General features: G+C 38.9%; 1 protein-coding gene across 2 annotated transcripts in view; it reads right to left on the bottom strand.

Moving 5' to 3' along the window:
- The window catches only part of CSTF3 (cleavage stimulation factor subunit 3), a 48753-nt gene that overhangs the window by 6673 nt on the left and 25596 nt on the right, over positions 1-16484 (bottom strand). Inside the window, exons 4-15 of one of the 2 annotated variants that reach the window (XM_086749574.1) lie at positions 10143-10175; positions 9671-9768; positions 8132-8198; positions 7999-8033; positions 7765-7891; positions 5061-5138; positions 4694-4856; positions 4065-4174; positions 3538-3654; positions 2336-2410; positions 873-1016; positions 680-782 (exon numbers count right to left, since the gene is read on the bottom strand). In XM_086749574.1, coding sequence (XP_086605700.1) covers positions 680-782; positions 873-1016; positions 2336-2410; positions 3538-3654; positions 4065-4174; positions 4694-4856; positions 5061-5138; positions 7765-7891; positions 7999-8033; positions 8132-8198; positions 9671-9768; positions 10143-10175 — 1150 coding nt within the window. Of the gene's footprint in view, positions 1-679; positions 783-872; positions 1017-2335; positions 2411-3537; positions 3655-4064; positions 4175-4693; positions 4857-5060; positions 5139-7764; positions 7892-7998; positions 8034-8131; positions 8199-9670; positions 9769-10142; positions 10301-16484 lie in introns of those variants that run through there. The other variant, XM_086749573.1, reaches the window with a different exon arrangement.

Raw genomic sequence — 16484 nt, 5'->3', positions numbered from 1 at the left:
GTGGACCAGGTCAGTTCCACATAAAGGTCTCTGTCAGCCCCTGCTCTCCACAGCAGCTCAGGTAACATCACTAGTAACTCCTGCAGCAGGGAATCCCACACAGAGACCTTCCGCCACCACCACCTCCTCCGCAGGGCTCCCCAGCCCCCGGTGCTGGCGCAGACAGGGAGCTGCATGCCTTGCCTGCGCCCTGCTCTTTGCACTGCAAACCAGCTCCCCAGCAACATCCGAGCAGGACCGATATTCAAAATATTGCTTTTATATCTTGGCTCATCTCATCTCATCTATTTGAGGAGAACAAGTGAGTTTAAATTGAGCAACCTGATCTGGCTGGAGATGTCCCTGCTCCTTGCAGGGGGTTGGACTAGATGATCCTTAAAGATCCCTTCCAACCCAAACCATTCTATGATTCTGTGATTAATTCTAGTAGGCACCAACTAACCCATCACTCCTCTCATGGTGATTTCAACCTCCTATAGATCTTTTTCCTCAGGATTTAGATTTCTCAGTGTACTCCCCGTTGTTCACAGCAGATGCCGTAATACTGCTGCAATGCAAGTGAGCTGCAATGTGGAAAGTTCACTCTCCTCCATTAGTAGAATCAAGATCTAATGTCAATGCAAACCGACAGAGAAGGCACATTAGTGCTTCATTACACCTCTCAAAGCTTAAAGCTTACCATTAAGATGAGAAAGGTAGTCTATATATGCCAGTACATATTCTGGAATGTCCCCATATTTTTTCAGCCCTAGCTCAAAAATCTTAAAGGCCACAGACTTATCCTGCAAACATTAAAAAAAAAGTTATTAGTTTCAGTGAGCTACGCACCCTCCTGACACATCTTTAATATCAAACTAAGCATATATGATTACCTTACTACAATAATACTCCATTAAAGCTGCTGTAACATAGACATGATGGCGGGTCCGGGCATCCTCTCTCGCTTTCTTAAATATCATTCTTCCAGATTTTATGCCTTCTGCTCGCCTTGCAAATTTCATATATTGGATATAAACCTAAGGTGCATATTAATATTTATATAGTATCAGTGCTCACAATGAATACTAGGATACAATAAAGTTTTTGATTGTGTCTGAAATAATCTTTACTCACAAAATACAGCTAATAAGTCATAATAGAAATAAGACTGTGTTGTGCCTCTGTGTGGTTTTGCTATAAATCCTGAGGCAAAGCTTTTTATATACTTTTTTTTTTTTTTCAAGTGGACTATACCTAAGAGTGATCCCTTGAAATGACAATAGTTAATACACAAATTTTTCAAGGAAGAAGAGGTAAGTGGATGAATGTAATTTACATAAGCTGGTGCCTTCAGAGAACTAGAGGCTTATGGTAAAAATGGTAACTTTCCAATAAATCTAGGACATCCATAAGACTAAAAAACAAGTAAAAAAGCCTGATGAAGCATTTTACTGCACATTATACGATCCAAGATACAAATCATCCTGTCTGTAAATATTTACACCCGATCAAGTAAATAATGAAAGTGCTATTTAATTCAGTGGCCAATTTGTGATTTGCTTTTCTTTGGGATTTAACTTTTCTCCCTTCTGAATTAGATCACAAATAACAGAGTTCCTCAAATAGGAAGAACTGATATGTGGTTTCTCAGAAAATGTGTATTTGGGAAGCATTATGATCTGTGTTTAATGAATAGAACATGTCAGTAAATGGCTACCTTTCCTCTGACACCAACTCGTTTAATTTTAGACCTCAGGCCTCCTTCTTCCTTCTCAAGCTCTGTTGTTTCTATTTATAAGCTAAATAACTTTTCAAGGGCAGGTTACTTTCTCACACCATTTGTTCAGTACTAGCACAGCTGGCACTACAGACAATATTGTTTGCTATGTAACTTCAGCAGATGTACAGCAATACTCTTTGGTACTTATACGGTGCATTACAAATTTATTTCCAAACTACACGTAGACAGTATGGTGTACTTCTGTGTAGGGAGAACAATGGGCAAAGTGCTTTTGATCAGTTAAGGGGAGGCAAAGTGAAATTTTAGTTGACCCCACAAAATATACACCAATTCTTATAAGCTGTGTCGTCAAATCTTTAATATCTTATACCTTTGTTGCTTGTTTTGCGAGATTCTCCAGAACAGAAGAGAAAATTGCACATGACAGTGTGTCTAAGTGAGTTAAAGGCTGTAATTATCAGCCTTGCTGAAATTTTAATCCGTCATCTCAGTACTCCACCTGCTCAATCATCCTTGTGAACAATGAACGCCCACAAGTACTTCCCCATTCTTTGAGTGTACTCAGATGACCCTCTATGCAAATGTGGAAAATCTCAGTACCAAGGATCATCTTACCAGAGTGGGATCAATGTCTTCAATAGCCAGAAGCCGGTTATATATGCTGTGTACTTTCTCATACTTCATTCGACTCTTAAGTAAATAAAAAGGAAATACAGACTGTTTAGTAATACCATTACAAATCTCCTGTGAGAGTGCAAAAATCAATCTGAAGAAAAAATTAATTTTTTTTCTGTTTCATTTTCTCCCCAGCTGATCACTACGTATGCCAATGCCTTTACTCAAATGCATTTTTTTTTTGTGCAGTCATTTCTTTACTTCCCACATTAATTTCTTTCTAGTGCTTATGTACATGCTTTTCAAGAATCTCTGAAGTCTATTTCTGATTTAGTAATACTGCAGCAGAACTGCCGTTGTAGGTGCTTGGGGTAAGACTGTTTCCTTTACCTCCGTCTAAAAGTAACGTGCAGAGAGCTAGGAAAACCACCTTCTTCACTCTACAACCTACGCATTTCAAATAATCCATTCTGTTCCCTGCCAGCTGCAGCCCTCCAAGTTGTATTGTGCAACCTTACAAAATGTAAATTGCCAGTACGCTTAGGATACAAGAGGTTGCACTGAAAGCCAAATAAGGCTTTTTCTTTTAAGGGCAAATAAGGGCTTTTTCTTTTTTTGCTGTTGTCCTCAGGATCTTCCTGCAAAGACTCCATGTTATGGTAAGTGGACTAAATATATTCTGCAGAGGACTCATCTGATCAGTGGGAAATGGCCTTTATTTCTGATGGTTCATACTCATGATGGAGGCTATGTAATATGGTGGTAGCCTGAGTAAAGAGATTTCTCGAGAAAGCTGCAGTATAGGATACCTCTCATCATCTCTCACAGCCATGCAACTACAAACATTAAACCTCCAGGAATTAGGTAGGAAAGGTGTTCTTTATCCCCATTTCAAAAGTGAAAAAACCAATCCTCCAGTAAATGTAAATCTATCAGCTTTCAGCTTCATAGCAATTTGAAGGATATAGCCGATATTTAAGTGGAAAGATAGTAGACGTTCAGAAATTTTGGAACTCATACTATGGGCTTTTCCTCTCCATTTTGTCAGCTCAGTCTCAGAAACACTGAATGAGGTTAAGGCTAGAAGAATCAGTAAATCCATTCTATAGAATTCTGTGTATTCAGTATGTTTCAAATAAATGACATTATTGATGAGAGATGTCTCTGAGTTTTGACGTCAGTACATCACTATTTTTGCTCACCTCTTCATAATCTGCATATGCAAAATAAAGAAGCATATTCTTCTTTAATAAAGTGCTGATCGCTCTTTCATAAATATTAGCAGCCTCATCACTGAAAAGTTTAGCATTGTTCATGTCCTGTTATAAAATAAGTACGATAATATAATTGTTCAGCATCTGTGACAATGAAGGCCAATCTACGGAATATCTTCTGTGTGTGAAAAGTCCCAGTGAACTTCCATGCAGTGCTCCAATACAGAGATCGTCATCTCCCCAGTACTTAAGGAATCACAAAGTTAGGCCTAAGCCCCCTCACCCCCCCGATCTAAAACTGGCCAACACTGAAATAGTTTTTCATAATTCTTATCTCAAATGCAAATATTTTAATTAAAATAGCCCCAATTTTAAAATTCTGAACATGACACAACTTACGGTGCTCAATATTTTTCACATCCCTCTCCTTGGTTCTTAAGTATTTGAGGGAAAATTAACAGTGCATCATATCAAAGCAATGAAATAAGAAAGAAAACCAATGGCAATGTGCTTACCCCTTTTTCAGCTAGCAGTTTACTAGATTGCTCGAGGTACTGTGCAGCTTCATACCAGATATCTGGGTGATGTCCCAGAACCAAAAGGCATTGCTCATAGGCAAACATAACTGGGGCAGGAGAAAAGTAAGAAATACTCCTTGTATTTTATTACAGAAATGGTACCATCTTGCACAACAGAAGTATGAAATACAAAAAGCAGCAAATAAATCAGACAATATTAACACTAATTGGCTTGGAATATAATGATCACAACTGCAGTTCTTTTATATTGCCAGGAACTTTATGAATCTTAACCATCAGCTAAAGCCTGCCTCCTTCACAGAGGAAGAAGCAGAACTCATTCAAGAACATCAGACAAAAAATCAGGCTGTAACCCACCGTTTCCTGACCTCCAAGGAAAGTTTAGTGGCACACAACTATGGCACTGTCCCCCAAAACCCGTGAATTACTTTCAGCTTGACTTGAGCAAAAACTAAAGAGTAGTTTAAAGAAAACCACCTACACAATTCAAGAAACTTGATCAACTTCTGCTCCAGCATGATACCTGAACACTAAATCACATCATTACTTATGCTGGAGGAGCTGAGAAATATGATTGTACGCGTCCTAGCACAGTATCCAGTTACCTCTTTTTGTTATAAGAGTTTGATCTTCTGTACGCAGAGGATTGCTCTTTTCCCACTGGATGTATTTCTTCCACATGTCCACCTGCTGAGCCTCTTGTGGGGTATTTTGGGGGGGGACGGAGGGAGCATTGCGGTCCAGACCTTTCATCACTGTCTCATATTCCTGAAACAAAAGCAATGTTTTGAACAGCAGATTTAAACAAATGAAACACTTATTTTAGGTTATGCTTTATAAAACTGATACAAATACTTTAGCCTAATAACATTATAATAACATAACATACACTTTTATTTGAAAATAAGAACCAAGTTTAATGCTAATTTGTAGAATTACATAGAACAAAGAAAAGTCAACAGAAGGTTGTACCTTTGCTACACGTCGTGCATTCATATAATCTCTACTCCTGTCTTCAATCATCTTCTTAGCTAAGTGAATATTGATGCCCTGGAGAAGGGGGAAAAAGGAACTGAGAATATGCAATTTCACTTTGGAAATATTGAATCTCATTTCATACAGAAAAGAGCTTGAAAGAGGAGCAAAAATGAGCAAGAAGGGCAAAGTTCTTTTAAAATACTCATCTTGAAAGGCACTGCATTTCTCCTAATAGACGTATGGGCAAGAACTTATTTATCAGAGAATAAACTCACTACTAAAAATCAACTGACCTGAAGCACCTCAGTATATTTTTAATCACTTACAGCTTTCAGAAATACAATGAACTTTACATAAACCTGCTTGAGGAGAAAGTGGAAAGAATGTATTTGTGATTTACATTTTTCCTTTTAAACCCTGGTCAGCGCCTAGCGACAGTCACAGCTCCCTGCCTTGCTGCAGCGTGCTGTTCACCAGGTGAAGACTGAGACAGCAATTTGGTTTTTGTGGACAAGTAGTAACGGAGGTTGACCTCAAAGCTTTGCCTTCTCCTCTATTCCTGACAGCTTTTAGAAAAGGTTATATTGAACACACCCTGACATATGCATACCTCTGTCAGCTGAGAGAGACTTGAGACCTGTCCCTGTGGAGAGTGACACCCCTCCAGGACCGCACGCCATGCTGCTGAGCAAGGGGAGTTGGGCCCTCAGGCACAACCCACACCTCAACAGCAGCGACACAGGTCTGGTGACGGGGTCCCAGGCATGAGCAAAATCTCAAACAACTGCAGGATAAGCAACTCCCCTTTCGTTCATGCCTGTGTCAGGGTGGATTTTGGTGGTGTGGCTTGCCAGGACTTTGAGGAAGGTGAGCGCAGCTTTCAGTCCTATTCCAAACAGACACCCCAGCTGCTGTCTGTCAGTACCCAGCTGGGTACCGACTCGTTACAGAGGCAAGGTACTGTCTGGACTCTTGCAGAGTGCTGTCTGGGATAGTTATCTGGACCAGTTAGCACACAAAACCAGCAATGCCCCATTTAACTCAGGACTGAGCTGAGGACGCAGCAATGTTCTCTCAGCCTCGTGAGGTGCAGCCGTGCGGCTTTGTGAGCTCAAGATTGTAACTTCTCTGTCTCACTAGGGGTGTTTTCACTTTTGGCCATTTGTTGAATTAAAAGTACTGGTGACTGACAGGCTGATACTGCTACCCAGTGGCTACCAACTGAGCTAAAGGGAAGTTTAAGAGCATTTTAACTGCAGTAAACAACCAGTAACCTTTTGTACAGAGATCTGCACATGATCTCTGTGTTGTTGGGTTGCTGATGCGGCGAGGGCTCAGAGCACCCTTCTGGTGAGCAGCACGTCCACCCCTGTGCCAGGACACCTGTATGCAGCAGCCTTTTCCCTCAGGGCCAGCCTAGCCAGAACTGGGCATGCAGAAACCCGCGTCTGAGCAGAGCACCAGTCCTCGGCTTCCAGCAGCTCTGAACAGCCCGAGGTACTGGTTTGTGTTACATGTGTCAGCTAAAGCTGCCTCAACTAGAAGATGCAGAACGAGCATAGGACAGGTTTCAGCTTTGACAGTCTCCCTGTGTATTAATGAAAGTAGCAGGAACCAGCAGTGACAGTCTTCATTTATTATGTGGGAGGGGAAGAGGATGTTTACAGGGAAGTTGTACTGGGGATTTTCCTACGCAGAAGCCATGTCACTGGGTACCTTCCCTGGTGGTCAGCAGGCTATCTGTGGTATCCCTGAATACTGGGGGGGTGACAAGTTGTTACATTACAGGCTCAGGGCTGCGCATGCCATGAGGTACTCCCACTGGCTAAGCACAGTGGCCCTATTAGTGTCAGGTCACCAATCCTAAAATTTGCATCATTAGCAACAAGGAAAGATAAGTTGTCCCTTCTTTCCTGCTCAGAGCACAGCTGACCCGCAGAATGCTGGCACCTGCAACCCCATGTGCAATATGCAGGACAAGGGAGAGCGCGTATGAGCATCCCTGCTTGATGGTGCTGAGCATGAGGGAATCTACCTTCAGTTCTGCATCCTCACCTCTGCTGACTAGGGGAGGTTAACAAGCCATTACCAAACGTGTTTACAAATACACCACAATGGTGCAGCTACAAATTAGCCTGCAAGGTCAATGAGTTGAGGTTATGCTTGCTAAAGACAGTGTGGTGGCAGACTCACCTGAATTGATGCTGTAATGGCTTCAGGTGAAGGATGGTGAGGAGCATTTAACATGTATTTGAGACCATGTAACTTAACACTGTGAAGGAGGTCCAAACCATTGTAGCTGAATGCCATTTTACCCTCATCAACTACAACTGAAAGGAGAGGAGTGCCTCCTTGGGGAAGCAAGTCCTTATTGCCAGCTGATCTGCTCTAGCTTCCATTAAATATATTCTCCATCACTGATGACAGTGATTTTTAATTCACTAGCAATTCCACTGGGCCAACTGAGAAAGGGGAAAGTTAAATGTATCCTATAGAAAGACTTTAAAATAAAATATAATTATCACTCAGGTACCTGTAGAGTTTTGCCACAGGTCTTGGTACATGCTGCACACTCAAAACGTGTTTATACTGCCAGTCATCTCTTTTATAATTATTTAGTGGATACAGTTTGGGCACCATACTTAATTATATGGGTTTTTTTTTAAATGTCACAAGCAAATTTCATGTTCTTGATTACCTCTTCGTATTTGTTATAATCTCTCCAGAGCTGTTCTATGTTTATCATTGGATTCACGCAACCACGCTGGTAAACCCTACGGACAGCTGTTATCCTCTGGTTTTCTGCATAAGATCCTACTGCTTCTCTAAATAGTGGGGAGAGAGATTAACATCAGCTATTATAGATCATAACTGGTATGAACATCAACATTACATTAAGCGAGCTTATAAAAATTCCTTTTAAGGTACTTACACGCCCTTCAAAAAATTGATGTAATCCACCCAGATCTATGTAAGAAAAAATATTACATATAATGAAATCAATTTTGAATAGTACTTGTTATAAAGTTAGAAATAAAATGTGTTTTTGATTAAAAAAACCATACCTGGTATGACATGATTTCCATGCCAATCTTATCCAGAGCAAAATCATATGCCTGAGCCATTTTTTCTCTGAGGGAAAAAAACAAACCACAAAGACCATAGAGAGCAAGTCTTTAATATTTAAAAAATTCTTTATTTAAGAGTATTCTTTTGTGAAGCAAATTCTAAACAAACATTGCGGTATGAAAAATATCATTCAACACCTGAGAATAAACATTGGCATTCAGATAGCTTTAAATTCTGCATTTAGGGTTTTGTTTGTTGTATTTTTTTTAAGAAAATAATTTAAATCTATTGCTAGCAATCTAGCACACTGAAAGTTCCTGAGACTCCCTCCTCCTTAAGTAAGTGGAAATCCATGTGTACTATGTGCACTGGAAGTTGAGAAGATAGAAAACAACTGCTTTCTACATCTTCTTAGCTGACAAATGTACCCATGGTTTCTTTTTTTTCCCCCAGAATTCTCCAAACCTTGTAATTTTCTAGGAACACCAAAAGGCTGGGGCAATTAGAAGTAGCTCCCCTGTGTGCAAACTAGCCAAAATCTTTCACATGATTTCTTATTCCCCTAAATTCAAAGTATTTTCCCCTAAATTTAAAATGTTCACAGAATATTTCCTCCATCAAGTTTCAATGAAACCAGCTTTTTCTCTCTCCCACTTTTCTACTAGTTTCCTTTACTCAAACATCTTTCAGTACCTTACTACTTCCTTGACCAGATTAGCAGGAAAAATAGAGAAAAGTTAAATTAGATAAAAAGATAGAGAGGGCACTGGTACTTTTAAAAAATTGTTCCAGAACAGTCTTGTAAAAGTAAATTTTAAAATCTGCTTTTTTTTTTCCTGTTAATGCATTAGTTATGTTGCCAGTTACAATATAAAGAAATTATGGTGGGCTGGGAAAGAAAGAGTTTATAGATGCTGAAAGGTACTGATACTTTTTGAAACCTCAAGCGGGAAGAAAAAGGATTAAACTCAGCCTGCAGGATTACAGACAAGCAAAATGTAGTAGATGAAAAGGGATGAAGATTAATACATCCCAAAATTATGACACACTGATTTTTTTTTTTTAATGCCTTTTTTTCCCTTCCAAAACTTTCTCCAATTAGTGAACTACTTACTATTGCTAGTCAAATATAGTACCTCAGCTGGAATCAATGCTGAATTTTGTGGAGACCCTAAACAGGGCACTAAGGGGAAGGGCAACAAAAGGTCCCAGCTGAGGAAGAAGTGTGTTTCAGGTTGGCTCAAGCACCAATCTCATCCGCAGGGAACCAGCATGGATACGCCAGTTACTCCTCGGCTCTTGTCTCACCTTGTTAGATGGATCCAGACTAAGGAAGCAATTTTAACCAGCAAGCTTAATTAAAGAAACTTGAAAGAAAATGTTTTCTAAATGCAGATTATAGATTATCCCCCTCAACACTCTACCAGAAGATCCCCAGGCAAGTTTGCCAACCCAGGTTCCTCCCCATCCCCTAGTCAAAAATCAAGAGATTCACCATAAAACTAGAATAAATCAGAGCAACTCTGTTAACTTACTTGTAACTAGGTAGCTTCCCCTTGGTTTCTCGTACATAGGAAAGGTAACATTTCCATAAATCAATGTGTAAAACCTTCATAAGGCATCGCTGAAATAACTGTTTAATACATCAAGAAGACGTGATCAGGATTCCAGATACAGAAAATAGGTTTCTACTCTTAAAGCTATACAGTATGAATTAAAATAGTCTCTGCAATTATGATCGAGATTTGTAAAAAAGAAAACTACACTTCCTTTTGACTAAAGCATCTCCATGCTCCATCTCTCCAGGGAACTGGAGAGAATTATGCAGAGAAATTCCTCTGCACACTTCACTGATTACAGCTTGGTAGCAAGAGCAAATCTGCTTTAGTGATACTTTTTATCTGTGTTTTCAAATAGCGCATTCAATGACAGCTACACTTCTTTTCAATTTGCTTTAGCCACTTGTTCTTGCTATAGAGATATAATTCATATATTGATAGCACTCACCTTTTCCACTTTGTCATAATTTTTTGCTTTAATCTATAGGGAAGCAGAAAAAAACAGATCACTTAAGAAACTATTTTAGAATAGTAGGAATATATTTGTCATACAGTACTATAGCATTCCAGTTTGTACTTTTGTACTGATTACATTGTAACACCACATAATGTTGCAAAAATATAATTAAACATATAAAAATCAAGTACTATGTTTAGCTTTTTCAAAATTTGTGATTTTTTTTTAATTTTAATTTTTCACTTCTACTAGGGTGAAAGTTTAGGTATTAGTAGGTAAAGTTGCTTTCCTGTCTTCTGGATCAGATACCCAGCCTCTTATTTTAGGGTACTTTGTTGCCTTAAGTGCATATATTGGCTTAGGTACCAAAGCCTCTAGATCAGAATTTAGTAAATTAAGGGTAAAATACCATATTTACAAAACTAATAAGCTAAAAAAATGCATTATATTGGATTATTTATTTATCAAAGTACACTTTGCTATAATATGCTGATGGTGAATACAGGAATAATAAACCTCAGAGAACCTGGTTTTCGACAGGTACCCCCAGCCCTGGTGCTCCCTTCCAGGAGGGACCAAACCACACTCACATCTCTGCACTTATTTCATTCAGACCGCACACACACCGCAAGAGTAGAGGGTGAAACCTTGCCTTGATGTAACAGCTTGCCTTTCAGAGAGGACACAAAAAAGCACGAGACAGATGCAGAGGGCAGACTGGCACCCTTCATTTAGTGATTAGCTCCAGTTAACATTAACATACTAGGCCACACCTAGCCACACCTTGAAGAAGCAAGGAAAATCATTAATGTCTCTAGAAGATGCTTATCTGTGTTGAAATAAAGGGCCTTTAACGAAATAAAGATTTGTTAAGCTGTATTGCATTTTTTTTAAAGCATCAAAACTCCATTTAAAATCCCATTGGTCTTTATTTACTTAGGGGATTCACAGCTTTTTTTCTTGGTGTGAAATTCTAGAGCCACAGGGGCAGCTCTGAAAGCCTTTCCTTCTCCCCAGGGAGTACAGCAGTAAGCAGCACCCTTTCGACCGTGTATCGATGATACAATTTTTATATCATTCTCATTATAAAGCACGAGAGAATTTTTAATGGCAGTGTTAGGAAACACCATCTCATCTGCATGAGGGAGCCCTAAAACAAATAATATGTCCTGTACTGCTGTGCACTGCCTTTCCTGTCTGCTTTTCCTGAGTTTCTATACTCCTGCAACACCCCGGCTTCCAAGACCCCTAAACACAGGGGTCCCACAGAGCATCCCCATTTCTCTCACTCCAGAACAAGATCAACTAAACCCGAGATAATTCAAACAAGTTTTGGAGAAAAACTCAAATGGCACACATGGCAGACCAGACCCTTGTGTCTGTACCACTTTTGGACTGGAGCAGTACTCCATCCTGGTCGACATGATCTCAAAAAATCCGAGTTTGTGGGAAGTTAAGCCTAATTACCTCTTGCATGCATGATTTTCACAGTCTTTCTGCAAACTATTCAGTTAAAAGATAGCTGACCAGAGAAATGATTGACTACAGAAATAAGATTGCTCTGAAGCAACACTTAACTAGAACAAAGTACAAGGCAGCACATCCGTGCTACGGAGAACACCTCTAACCTCTGCCATAAGACACACACACCCAGCACATCCCCAGGTACGGGTAAGTATCCTACTGCCACTTTCCCACAGCTTTTTGTGAGAAAAGCACAATCTTTCAACCTTTAAAAAACACTTATAATAATTGTAGGGTTATTTAGATGGAGGTTTTTTTTTTTTTGTGGACACAAGTTTAGGAGTCTGATCATGTCCTATTTCTAGTTGAAGGAACACAACTTCTTGTATTTTAAATTTCTCCTCCACTGTAAAGCCCAAAAAAGACATCTCCCATTTTTACTTCACCCTTTTCTGGCAGTGAGGGTGACTTTTCAAGTTCCTCAGCATCTCTTAGAATATGAAGAAAATTATTCAACTCTCACTGAAGAGCCAGAGCTTTTTTGTTTTCAGACTTTTCAGCGTTTCTAGGTTTCAACCAAGCTCCTAAGGAAGCAAGGTCAGCTTGCTTAAGGATCTGAATGGTTTTTTCTGCCATGACTCTCATTTCCTTCTTCTGGGCCTCATCTATTTCTATATCCCAGCTCCCTCTCAGTTATTTTCAGTTATTATCTTTCAAGGGGAAACAAAAAAAAAAATTCTCAAGCATATAATTGAATGTTCCCTTATCCATTGCCTCCAGCTCTCCTCGTCCTTGGTGAGGCAGATCCTCTTGTCTTGTCCTCTCCCCTCCCCACCACCCCTGAACTCCTCTCCAATGTATTTTGGAACGTTTGTTGGAAGAGGGACCTGAAAAGAAATTCTGCGTGCCACTGGCAGACTGCACCAGCTGATGAGGCACAGGCTGGGAGAGGAGAAAACACCACAGCAGTGCTGGTGTTAACTTTCCGAGGATTTAGTTCATAGCAACTGGTATTTTTCAAATTACTATTTCCTAAAATCTGTCTTCATTATAAATACTACCATGTACATAACTTCTTCAATTTAAAAAAAAAACAAATACAAAACATATGTTTCAGAGTACAAAATTACAACCAGAGCATACATGTATGTATTTGGAAATATTGCTTTTGTTTATTAATTGAAGACAGCTCACCATTATAGACCTATATTCATTTACACAGTTAAATGACTAGGTATTAGGCAAATAAAATTTAACATTCTAAAACCAAAATCAGACTACACAGAACTTATCACCACTGAATCCATTTGTGTTAACCATTTGTCCTTTCCCCCCCATCCCCATCTTGATTGTTAGGGTAAAATAATCAGTTACCCACTGTTAAGTCCAGTGGGATGTAATTTGGGTCTCTACTAGTCTAGAACTGTAGGCATAATAAAACACATCCACATTTCTCTACCTGTTTCCAAAAATGCAGGTTAGGGCTGGCTGGACAGATGTTCACACTTTATTTGCAGAATAGATACTGCTCGGACTCAGACTGCCTCAAAGAAATGCAATCTTTGAAAGGATGAAGAGAGTGCAACATGCTAATTCATTCTTCGATCCTTAGCACATTCAGACTTTTGCTATTTGCTGAGGCTTCCAGTCAGTAACTAATTGCGCGAGCACTCGTTTTCCTACAGGTCAAATAACAACAATTACCTTTGCAAATAGCAAACCAAGCTCTGCTCAAATACATGAAATGCAGGTAAAATGCAGGACTATCATTGCACTCACATGTGGTCATTAACCCCAAGAGTTTGGATTATAACTGCCTAGATAACTGAACGTAAAACTTATCTTATGTATGCTGAACAAAGCACATATTTCATTTGTGCAAGATATTCCAAGGGGTAACCAATGAAATCCTTTATTTAAACACATTAGCATATAACTGCAGATGTAATTTCTGTAATATATAGCTTTACTACAATTTGTACCAGCTAAAGACTGAATCATTCGGTATTTCTGCAGTCTTCATTCGGAGTTTCAATATTCCTTGTGAAAATACAGCTTTTCTCTGCTATTAGAAATGACTGCAAAGAAGAGATAAGTATGGGGAAACTCATTTTCTCAAAATGTAATAAGATTAGATTCTAAGTATTTTCATTCAGTATGGTGTAATTTTTCAAATTCACATGGTTATGTGTCTGAATTTCATAGTCTGCCATTCAATAGGATTTGAAAACTTCCTTAAATTTATTCTAAATGAAATGTTTCAAATTACTATAATATGTATTACTTCTTGAGCTTCCACAACCATGGCATTATCTCTAAATTTTAAAATCATGTTGTTTCCATGAAATATATCATAACTCAAAAACAGTCTCCTTACAGGATGCAGTCACAGCTGCCATAGAGATGGCTACAATATAAAGCCAAAAAAAAAAAAAAGCACCATTTTGCAGTCTGCTTCCTGATCACAACCATCTTCTAGGTTTCACAGTTGTTTCCTGATTAACAAAATAATGGCCTCTCATGCACACTGTCATGTATTTGTGTTTATATTCAGATATACTTTGAATTTGCTCACAGTATTTAAGAATAAATCAACTTTTCAGTAACTAAAGACCATTGTTTAAGCTAACGCACAGGACCTGTAATTCTGCAAAGCCACTTACCCGTTAATATCCTACATATATAAATACGACACAGGCACTTACTGTGCAGCTAGTGAAAATGTTAACTTTCTACAGAAAAATTCTAGGCTACATCATCACTTTCTGTTAAGACAAAAAAAAAACCAAAATAAAACAAAACAGCAAAAGTGGCTCTGTCTACAGGAAAACTGATCACTAGTAAATGAAGGGCAGCATTCTTCACAAGGAGACAAGTTGCAGTGGGAGACTGGGACAGGACAGCGGTCAAGCTGGAGAGTGCTGCTGCATGAATAGTCATTAGTACACAAGGTTGCTCCTCACTCTCCAGCTTCTAGAAAATGGTCATTACAGCCCCATGATCCCAAGTCTTTAATAGCCTTGAGGATCAATTAACCAAAGCATATCAGGTTAACACTCTATCAACCTTTCTCCTCTTAGAGGCAGCAGCCTAGAGAGGTCAGGCTGGATGGGACTCTGAGCAACCTGATCTGGTTGGACATGTCCCTGCTCCTTGCACGGCGGTTGGACCAGATGACCTTTAAAGGTCTCTTCCAACCCAAACCATCCAAACCATTCTATGATTCTATCTCTACATGAACATCTCCATCATCTGACTAATTGTAAAAAAAGAGATATGACTGAAGACTTGAAAAGACTATTCCCAAAACTGTGAGCATAAAACTAGATTTATCTGGAAGTTCAGAAAAGGGAGGAACTCAACTTTGCCTGCCCATGGGCAGCAAGGGAGCAGCTCAGAGCAGAAGTCTTTTCAGAAAAGAGTGCAAGTGAAGAAATTATGAAATGCTACTCTGAAAACAGAGTAACATATGTCCCAGCTGAAATGGAGCTAAATCATTCTTGATTTTTAAAACGATGCAAACAAGTAATTACCAATTAAAATAAAAATCTAAGTAGAAGATGTCTTTTTGCTTAATCTATTAGACTAAAAAACCCAATACCTTTATTTTTCAGCTGCATCACAAAATAAATTAATCCAGAAGTATATATGAATAGAATATCCTTAAGTATCAGCAAATTCTAGAAGAGCACTAATACAAGGACTGAGAATCTGGACAATCTTGCTGAACAAACCTATGGTAAATAGACTGAACTAAAAGTGAATAAAAATTTACGTATTGCAGTAAAGAAACTTAACTTTGCTACTAATATAGTTCATAATAAAGAATTATCTACCTGAACTAATTCCTTAATATCTACTCCAGTGTGAAGAAGAATAAGGACTTCGTTAAGAAACAAGAGATTAGAGACTGAGTTACAGCTATTGTGCTCTAATTTACACCTTAGTGCAATTTGAATTAATTTCCACATCCAGACAAATCTTTAGGACTAGCATCTGCCTCTACTCCCTTAAAGAAAATGGATGGCCTCTTAGGCCTGCAGTAAGGCACTTTATTGATGCTAACACTTGGAAAAGCAAGCATAACTTTCAAGCACCACTACCAAGAGACTAGCCAGAGGCTGTACAGAAAAATATTTCTTTATAGGCAACCTCAAAAAAAAAGTTTTGTGGTGACAAAACTGTTCAATGATTTCTCTAGTTGGAGAATGGTACTGGATTGCAACCACTACTGACCATCTCATTTATTTCTGATGTCACATATACTTATCTTTTTTCTTCCCTTTGTTTTCAATCTGGATTATAAAAATGAAGAAGTGATTTCTCAAGCTTATTTCCACTTTCTTCCCATCTATTTCATTATGCTGCTATCTCTTCTTATTTTGCTTGTTCGTGCATTTTACCTCCTTTCCAAAACACACTTAAAAAAAAAAATCAGATTTGCTGTTATGTTTAAACACCAAACCCATCTTATGTTATTACTTGCACTGCTGTTTCCTTCCTGACAAACAGAGTCCCACTATTGCAAATATCTCCCCTGGACTAGTAGAATTCAAGTAAAGCTTCAGAAACAGCCCTTTCCAAGTCATGATAAAAAGCACACTCCATGTTCTTGAAAAGACAAGTTACCTGTTACTTCATCGCCCTTCAGATCTGACATTTAGAAATTGGGGATGAAGAAGAGAGCTGCTGCACCTCCAAGCTCTGTTTACCTGTGAGTACTGCCTCAGTCTAGCGAACTGTTCTTTGCTGTATTGGGTAAAGCTCACATATATATACCTCATACAAAGCAGCAGCGCTGCCAGCTTTTCTTTCTTGTTCTATTTCTTCAAACTCTGTGCAAAATGATTATGTTTCCTCTATGAATAT

Source organism: Chlamydotis macqueenii, chromosome 5 (assembly GCF_036417535.1).
Source record: "Chlamydotis macqueenii isolate bChlMac1 chromosome 5, bChlMac1.mat, whole genome shotgun sequence".
NCBI classification, from domain to species: Eukaryota; Metazoa; Chordata; class Aves; order Otidiformes; family Otididae; genus Chlamydotis; species Chlamydotis macqueenii.
Note: the sequence above shows the minus strand (reverse complement) of the source record. Positions and strands in the feature narration are given on the sequence as shown.